Raw genomic sequence first — 10,452 nt, forward strand, 5'->3', positions numbered from 1 at the left:
AATATTTCAATTAGTTTGTTGCATTTTCCTCTTTCCTCTGTTATTGAAATATTTTTTAAACTTGGGCGGTTTAAGGGGGGGGGGGGGTCGCCAGGTACGCCCAGAAGAGCCGCTAGTGTAAACAGCCGCGCGCGGGCCGGTTGAAACAGTTTCTATGAATGTACACCGTGTCCAATCGTTACTGGTAGCGGTGGCTAATGTAACGCCTGTGTAGTGGCTAAATAACGCCAGTGTGCGGCTAATTTTCGGAGGGTAAGGTAAGAAAATTGAGTGGAGTGATATTTCGATTTTCAATTTTAAAATCAAGATTCTAGCATATCTATCCATCTTAGGATTCAATTAAACCCTTTAAAGTTTTTATATTTATACTTGTAAACATTAAACAACATTCTGATTGTCCAATAAAATATAATGTTACTTCGGCAGACCCTTTTAAATAACGATTCGGTGGTAACGCATGTGAAGTGGTGCGCTTTTTCTGTAACGCCTGAGGAGGTGGTGCAAATACTTGCACTCCATAGCTTAATTTTTTGTCAAATATTCCATTTAAACGCCAATCTTTACATAGATTTCTCAAAACAAATGCCCGTTAAAGACCAGATGACATTTATTTACGAATTTATCATTTTAATCTCAACGCATTTATGTGCATTTATTCGTATACTATTCCCAAATTGATAACTACAATGCAAAACATTGCATAAATATCCTTTTAGTTTGGTGTTAAATGTTTCATACTTGGGTCTGTTTACTAGTAACTGGCAAAACATGAGTCTGCAAATTACATTTATTTTAGAAACATGTTCATTTTGAGAGAAAATAGGATAAAATAAGTACTCTTGTGAGGTTCGAACACGTGACTGTAAAATAATGACCCATTAATCTTAAAGAGCAGAGCGCAAACAAAAAGGCTATTGGGAATATAAATAAAGCAATAAAAAACACATACATCGTCTTTGCCATATGTGTACATCAAACGCACAAAAAGACGCGTTTTAGTGTCCATATGGGTAAGTTAACGAATGATACCTTACAGGCTAAACATATCATTCACGATATGACATTTGGGTAGTTGTTTTACAATTTAAGAATTTGATGGTGTCAAGAAACAGAAGATATGATATATTGCTTAGGGGAAAAGTACCAGAAATGACCAAGTTCATAAACATTTCGAACACATCCCACTGTTGTGCATTAATCAGCTCTTGTTTAAACGCTTGGAAAATAGTGTAGTCCTCACCGCATTTTGTCCGTAGATTTTCAACAAAACTTATATCGTCACTATCTTTGGTGTCGATGTCTTCCCACTCGTTAAGTGTTGACTTCCCGCATACATTTGATGTCGATTTGAAAAAGCGTCTTGGTGTTGTCACAATTTTTTGCATAAAACGCGGGCGATGATATGCGTAGACGTTTTGATGTTGGAGTTCCATAATATGGCGAGGGTTGTGGAGAAACGAATCTAGGCTTTTTGCTGCTCAAACATTTTTCGGGTGTCATTGGCAACCGCTTTAATGGTTTTAGTCTTTTTTTACATCGCTTGTATAATGCAAGTTTCGACTTCTGCTTCATCCCTGGAGATTCTGCAGAGATAGGAAACATTTGTAAATACAAGGTATGTATAATCAATGAAGCAGTTGTTGCAAATTAAGCTATAGTCACAATAAAGATCATATAATAACCCATATTTAAGAAAATAGTTTACAACGTTGCTTATTGTGAAGATACAACTGCATTCATGCTTGCGTCCAGCTTTAAATTAAAGAACGAATAACTGCGTAAAAGGATTGTAAGTACGGTCTACTAAGTTCAAATATGATAAATTGCTTGTGTTATTAATTTCTTAATATGCTGTGTTCACATTGTAGGACAACTGTTTTACTTTAAATGATCATTATGATTTTTGAGTATTATTTCGGTAAGTCAAATAAAAATGGTAAACGGATAATTTATAATAAGTGACATGATTTTAAATTAACACGCATAATATTACATTGACAATGACCAATTGTACGTGATACATGTGTTATCTTTTGCAATTGTCGTAATTTTTAAAGGTACTCTACTCCAGATAATTTTGAAATTACTCACAAAACGTTTATTTTCGTTGTTTTTATATTCCCCCAACAATTGCATACATGCTTAATAAAATTTAAGTACACTGTACCCATTGGTATATGTTCTATACATTTCCTTCACGTTTTTATTTTCGTAATGTTTGGCAATCTCGAGTAGAGTACCTTAAAGAAAACACTGTCGAATTACATTTGTTACTGCGTTTAGAAACGATTTGTACGTGCTGGTTCAAGAGCACGTTGTGTGTACAGTTTGTGATTTGGCACGAACACACTTATCGGCAATTTGAATGACGTTTATGGTGTTTATGCACCCAGCACGTTGCTTTGTTAATGCAATACAATCAGTCTCTCTAGACTTTCACGATAATGAAATAAAAATATATTTCCTTGTAAAATGAATATCAGCCATAACAAGTTCTAGACGACCGCCGACAAACACGCAAACGCATACAACACCCATAAAAGTAACCTGTATGTGCCTTTTCTTTGGACGACATAAAAATGGGGTACACAATTATATTTGTATATTTGCACTCGTATATTATACGAATCGTGTATTTTAGGATGTAAGAAAAAATGTTCGTAAGACTCGGATGTCCCACATAATAATATGGACATGAATGATATGTTTAGCCTGTAAGGTATCATTCGTTAACTTACCCATATGGACACTAAAACGCGTCTTTTTGTGCGTTTGATGTACACATATGGCAAAGACGATGTATGTGTTTTTATTGCTTTATTTAAATTCCCAATAGCCTTTTTGTTTGCGCTCTGCTCTTTAAGATTAATGGGTCATTATTTTACAGTCACGTGTTCGAACCTCACAAGAGTACTTATTTTATCCTATTTTCTCTCAAAATGAACATGTTTCTAAAATAAATGTAATTTGCAGACTCATGTTTTGCCAGTTACTAGTAAACAGACCCAAGTATGAAACATTTAACACCAAACTAAAAGGATATTTATGCAATGTTTTGCATTGTAGTTATCAATTTGGGAATAGTATACGAATAAATGCACATAAATGCGTTGAGATTAAAATGATAAATTCGTAAATAAATGTCATCTGGTCTTTAACGGGCATTTGTTTTGAGAAATCTATGTAAAGATTGGCGTTTTAATGGAATATTTGACAAAAAATTAAGCTATGGAGTGCAAGTATTTGCACCACCTCCTCAGGCGTTACAGAAAAAGCGCACCACTTCACATGCGTTACCACCGAATCGTTATTTAAAAGGGTCTGCCGAAGTAACATTATATTTTATTGGACAATCAGAATGTTGTTTAATGTTTACAAGTATAAATATAAAAACTTTAAAGGGTTTAATTGAATCCTAAGATGGATAGATATGCTAGAATCTTGATTTTAAAATTGAAAATCGAAATATCACTCCAAACAGGGTGAGGTTTTCCACGATGATATGGAAACACTCAAAAGTCTGGGCAAAAAGAAACATATGACCTGAAAGTATGATTGTATGGCCACATCCTCCACCTATTCTTATTAGAAAAACAAAAACTTTGTCGATTACTTTTTTCAATTTTCTTACCTTACCCTCCGAAAATTAGCCGCACACTGGCGTTATTTAGCCACTACACAGGCGTTACATTAGCCACCGCTACCAGTAACGATTGGACACGATGATGTAGTTGTAATAAGTCGAGACGAACACCGTGGTTGCGTAGACAACATGAATTATCTTAGAAATGGTCAAGAAAATGATGCTCCAATGACAAACCCTTTATGATAGATTTTTGAGTGAGATTTTAACACATTGAAGAATTCATTATTTCTGGCATTTTTTTATAAACGATTATTCTAATTGCAATAATTATCATAATTTTAAGGCCCGTTTCGCGCAATGAGACTCATTTAAATGTCCTTGATGTATCTAGGAAATTAAATAATACTTAAAGCTCCACTCTCACCGATATACTGTTTTTACAACTTTTTTAAAAAAAAATGTCTTGTAAAGAGCAAATTTTTGCGTAAATATCTGCAAAGCCGTGATAAAAGATTGCTGACAAAAATCAGATCGCAGTTTTCATATTTCCGTTCGAAAATAATGTTTTATTGCTTAACGGTTCAAGAAAAATGCATAAAACATCAATTTTTTGAACCTGAATATAAAAATCTGCGATCTAATTTTTTGTCATAATTCTTATATAACTGATCTCCATGCATTTTCGCGAAAAATGGCTCGTTCCAAGATAAAAGATAAAAAAAAGTTGTCAAAAAAGTTCAATATGTGAGAGTGCAGGTTTAATTAAAGTGACTCGCTCATGGTTTGTAAAATGCACTTTTTTATTACGAAAAAAGAGATGCAGATCAAAAGGAGTGTTAAAACTAAGATACAGACAGCTGGAACTCTTCAGCAACTGTTGATATTTGAACAACTATCGTCTTAATAGACCACAACATCTTTGAGCGATTCGTTGTTGCGTGATTGGTTGATTGACACTATCACGTGATGTTATCAATATTTTGTTAAAAGGTCAAAATATCCAACACAGTTGTAAATGTACATATGGTCTAGTTGTCAAAGCGTCGTATTTCTAACAAAAGTCGTGACTATACCGGCGTGGGTTCGACCCCATTAAAATCAAAAGATGTTTTTTTTTATCTTTAATTGTGTTTTGATTCTGCAATTTTAATATCATAGAGTAAAATAATGATAAAGTAAGTGTTTTCATATGCATTCCGGGTAAACTAAATTCTGTTCCAAAAATCATGAGCAAGTCCCTTTAACGTATTTATATATAATAAATGACCAGAAACAAATAACAGATATAGTTATGACAGGTGTTTTGCTTAATTTACCTAAAATCGGAAGTGAAGTTACATATTTGTCCTCTATACATTATACCCTTTCATTTGATACCAAAATAGTATGGGTTCACTAGGCATCTACATATCACAGATGTACAATACAGTCGAACCCCCGTTGGCTCGAACTTGCTTGGCTCGAATTCCTCGTAGACTCGAGATATTTTCGCCGTTCCCTGTGAGTTCGAGCCAACGGGGTTTGACTGTAATGTATTTGACGCTGTTTCCCCCAAATAGAATTTATATATAAAACATGTCTTTATATTATAAAGTACCACTAAGAAATGTGTTGATATGCTTTTGTATTCTTATGCCACCTAAAACGGCAACATATAGGTATTACTTTTGACGTCATTTGCGGGGGCGTCAGCAAATCCTGGAGCAGGCAATAACTTATATAATTGTTTTCTATTCATGATGAAACTTGATTACAACCTTAATGTGCATAATGTTTCGGCCAAGTTTGACCATGGTGTAAATTGCCTCAATTACTTAATAGTAATGCCCCTTCTAATATCAAAAACGCAGCAGGTAAATGTCTTGTTCAGACAATTACTTAAGTATTTATCGTCTAATCATAATTAAACTTGGTGACAGTGTCTGTTGGCATAATTTCTCAGACAAGTGCAAGTTTGGTGTAAATCGCCTCATTCACCCAAGATTTATGCCACTTATACGTTAAGAAATAGGTTCATATAATTTATGTCTTTCTTGTAGAAACTAACTAAATTATTTTTATCCAATCATAATGAAACTTGGTGAACGTGTTCATGGACATGTCTCGGTCAAGTTTGATCGTCAGATAAATCACCTGAGTAAGTCAATAGTTACGTATGTTTGTTTTACAGTATCAGCTGGATTAGTTTTTAATAAAGAGTATATGATAATCAAGCAAATATCTTATATAACCTCAAAGTTTTGTTCCTTTAACAATAAACTGATATTATAACTGGTTTGACTATGGTGTGTGCTCCATCAAACTACTTGGAATTCTAGTACCAAATACAAACATATTTTATATGTTGGTTTTAACATTAAGCATGTTAGTGCCTTTGAATAACTGGTTGCTATGGAAACGCATTTGATTATTGGCCATTAAATAATTCACAAAATGACACTCTATTCGTAACACAAATGGTCGAGCATACATCTTAATTATACAAAACATCATCTTCTGTCATTTTTTTATATTTTTTATATTTTTATCTGACTTATTTACAGTACGATGTTTGTCAAACAATATGTCATCATAACGTCTTTTTAAGGGGTTTAGAAAACACATTCTGATCTCAAAATCAACCAGTTGAGGTTTGATGGTACCAGGTCAAACAGTCTTGAGTTATGTGCGGACAAACTTAATACTGTTGACCATGGTCATGAAAAATGGGGGTCTATTTAAGGTCAAGGGCAACGTATCACTGAAGTTTGATGATTCTATGTCAAACTGTTCTCCAGTTATCGTGGTGACAAAGAATTTCAAAAGACTGTTGATTGAGACCTTAGTCTTTGACCTTCTGACCCAAATGCAATAGGGGTCATCAACTGCTCGCAGGCAATCCACTACATAAGTTTGATAGTCCTAGGTCAAACCACTTCAGATAATCGTTTGGACAAGGTTTTTATTAGACTGTTGACATCTGTTGACCAACTGACCCAATATGACACTATATATGTCCAGAAATTTTGATGGTCCTAAGTCGAACCGGTCTCGACTTATTCAGTTTTCAAAAGTTTGTTGATTGTGACATTTGACCTACTTACCCAAACGGCAATAAGGGTCATCAACTTGTCGAAAGCAACCTACCAAGGCTGTTAGTTGATGCTCTTTGTTCAACTGTTCTTAAGTTATTGTTTGCACAAAGGACATTTAAAAGACTGTTGGTCATGACCTTTGAACTAGAGACCTCAAAAATAATAGGGGTCCTCTTCTCGTTAAGAGTGTGAACGTCCTAGATGAAACCATTTGTGAGGAGAATGTTTATTACTTTGACCTTTGATCTAGTGACATTAAACAATGTAGGTGACCTTATGGTCAAGGGAAATATACCACTGAGGTTTCGTGGTCCTAGGATTAAACTTTTCTTCAGTTACTTTGCGGACAGGACTTGGACTGCCGATTGACCAAACGACTATCTGACCGACATTAGCAAACCTATATGCACCTTTTTTCCCCAAAATTTGATGAATCAGTATATTAGCCAACATTAAACATTGACAAAGATTTGTGTTATTTTTTTTAGTTTTGTAATGAAAATATATGATTCAATTTTTATGGTCGAATTTAAATTGAATTATAAAGAAAGACACTTTCTATGACAGTTCAATGACCCCAAACATTTGTAAGAATAGTAAAACAACAACAACGGAAGTACGTGTTACAAATAGTACAATTTATTTGTTTAAAACTGCTACATCAGTGTATACGTTTTGATCAAAGCTCTCAGATAAACAATTAAGCAAAATTCCAAATTCGTGTCTTTTTCACTCATTCTAGTAAATAGCATTTTATGAAAGTCTCCTTAAATGCCAGTTGGCTGCATTGTTTTCTGGCTTAAGTATCAAAGACAGTCTATAATGCAGCTTGGCCCAAACTGGCATGTTCTCCATTTCAAAGCAATGAGCAAGAACATTTAAATAGGTCTCTGGGTGGCCAAAATGGATGAAGGATGGACTATATACGTGACGGGAAAGTTTTTGAAAGGCAGTACGTTTCCTTTCATCTTGATGCAGCTGTCTGTATGTGAGGTACTGAAGGTAGTAGAGAAATGGCACACTGTCTAATGCTGCTGTTTTAATCCGAGTCAGGTCATACGCCAGGTGCTCAGGTACACAATAACGTTCATGGATAGTAAATTGCACGCAGAAAGCAATGCTGGTTCTGCATATATCAGATGTTTTCATATTCATAATTTCATCAGCAAACCCATCATCACTTTGGACTGTGTATATTACGTTGCACGGACATAAGTGTACCATATGACTTCCCAGTAGACTTTCACAATAACTCAGTATGTGTGTTGCAGACACAAACTGCCCTCTACAGTACAACATCGATGCAAATTTCAGCCTGCTGGACAGAAGGTCAGAGTCAAAGGACATCTTGTATAGGTTGAGATTTTCCATAGTAATGGGCTGACCAAGTCTAATGCACTCTGAAGCTAGTGTGGAGGCAAGTATGCCCAAACGAATAGTAATCAGATATGATGCTGCCTCTTTCTTGCGGTCATTGCCAGTTTCTGTCAGATCTGCTAGGGTCATTGAGTAGGTCATTAAATTCATTAAAAATTAGGAGTGCATGCAAATACACTTTCTAAGAATATATATGTTTTAAAGTAGAGACATGGAAGTGAAATATGCTTTAAAGCCATAATTGTTAATGCTGATTTCAACATTTGGTTTCTAGTCATCATGGTGTGATATTGTGCAGAATCCAACATATTGATCAGTCTTGACCCTAAATCATCCATTTGTACGCTAAAAACAATTTGAAGGCTTTCATTTATATAGTCTTGAAACTCTTCAAACACTCTATGCCTTTCATCTTTGTTTAGTTTCCCAACAAACAAATTTACACCAGATATGGTAAAGTGTGGACTGTACCCCAGCTTTAGCCATCTGCAAAGAGTTGTCAGACAGTAAATGGCACATTGTATAATTTGGTCTTCTCTCCATATATCTGGTGGGTAGCTCTCTATTGTAAACATCATGGCCGTTTTAAGATGAAACGTACTCAGCCTATCACCAACTATGGGTTTGATAAATGATTTCCTGATCATTTTTAACAAAGTGTAAACTTTCATTTGGGACGTGGTAAAGTCAAACACTAGCAGTCTTTCCATCAGTGAGGTGGAAAACCTCCATTCTATTTTTTTATTTTCACTGTCAGGGTATCCCTGTGGTACAATAAAAGTAGGGCACTTCCTTGCTTTGGCCAATGTCTCAAGTCTAGGCCAGTGTCCAGGGCGCGGTCTGCTGAACATGAACTGGCACTCTTCAGGTAGTCCTGCACAGGTAAATGCAGTAACCATATCCAATTGTTCATAACAGCTCCTTGAAGGCCCATGACGTATAATAAGTTGACCAACACGTTCGGCATGTAATGCTGCACATTCATCCAGCCATGTGTTTTCCAACAACAATCTCCCTCCACTGTCCCTCACAGAAGAGTGACCAAAGAGCGGTGACAATTCTGGTCTACATATCTGGACGTAGCAGTGCTGGGGTGGGATTCGCTCATTCTTAAAAGCAATAAATGACACACCAGGCTGCCATCCACTCGAGTCTAGTTGAGCTGACAAGTTGCTAAATAACATGTCAAGATCCGAGTCCATCCCTAGTGTCGTTGAACCCTCACTCTGACTACCAAAGTTATAAAAATTCATAGCTGGATCTATTGCTCTATGGCCTAAAGAAATCATTGACTCTGTCATCAACGCCATTCTCCTCCTCCTGGTAATAATCCACTCACTGACGCCAATGTCCTCCAGCGCACGAGAGAGTCGCAGTGACATCAATTGGCAAGTATCCCTATCCATGGTAAATTACTGTTTGAACTGAATGCTCACGATCATAGCTTTCGTTATTATAAGAAACTTTCCTGCTTACTAAAGCCATTTCCTGCTCTTTGTATTGGATAGTCACCACTAGTATATAAGGCCATTTTTAGCTCGTCTGTTTTTCGAAGAAAAAAAGTCGAGTTATTGTGATAGCCTTGGCGTCGTCGGCGTCGTCTGCGTCTGCGTCTGCGTCGTCGTCCAAAAACTTTAACCTTACCTCATAACTCAAAAACCGTTCAACATTTTCACATTAAACTTGCTACACGTGTTCCTATTAACACTATGCATGTTTATAGCAGGTCATATAATTTTGCCTTTAATTAATATTGAGTTATCCCCCCTTTTCGACTTGGAAAAAAAACAGACGAGCGTTGGCACCCACTCCGCGGTGCTCTTGTTTTATTAATTGGTTAATGGATTTTTTTGGAAAAATGTTGGACGGGTGGTGCGAAAAAATAAGGACTTCATACTCGTACTAATTTTTTTACAATACATGTACATGTATTTTTCATAGCGTTTGTGGAGAAACCCAAAACTAAAACATCAAAATAACAACAAACAGGAAAGACATGTTCATAGATACATATGAATGACATTTGAAATGCATTAGTATGTTTTGATTTCTACACAATGTCTTCAATGCCTCAATATTATAATGAATATTGATATGTTCAAATGCTCACTTTGTCATACACAATTTTCACTCCTACCAATTTCAAGTTCAAATAACGTAATCATTAGGCCAAATAAAAAAATAGGTGCGTTTCAGGTAACGCTGCCAAAAAAATAGGGTATGTAGGTCGGAATATTTTTTTTATATTTTTTTTTGATATATTGATTTAAGTAACTGTTGACTCAGAAAGTAACAAAAATAAAAGTCATCAATTTTCCGGTTTATCAGTAGCTTTTAAACATGTTCCATGCTTTAAAGGAAACATTCTTTATTTGTCTGGTTAATTACTTTGACAATGATGGTTGGATTTCAACT

At 35.5% G+C, this 10,452-nt stretch overlaps 1 protein-coding gene across 1 annotated transcript; it reads right to left on the minus strand.

Annotated features, from left to right (window-relative positions):
- Positions 1–7,303: 7,303 nt before the first annotated feature.
- Positions 7,304–9,465, minus strand: LOC128212288 (uncharacterized). The gene has a single exon (XM_052917664.1). It carries the CDS (start codon positions 9,441–9,443, stop codon positions 8,187–8,189), a length of 1,257 nt encoding a protein of 418 aa, XP_052773624.1. The 5' UTR covers positions 9,444–9,465; the 3' UTR covers positions 7,304–8,186.
- Positions 9,466–10,452: the final 987 nt, after the last annotated feature.

Source organism: Mya arenaria, chromosome 12 (assembly GCF_026914265.1).
Source record: "Mya arenaria isolate MELC-2E11 chromosome 12, ASM2691426v1".
In the NCBI taxonomy this organism is placed as follows: Eukaryota; Metazoa; Mollusca; class Bivalvia; order Myida; family Myidae; genus Mya; species Mya arenaria.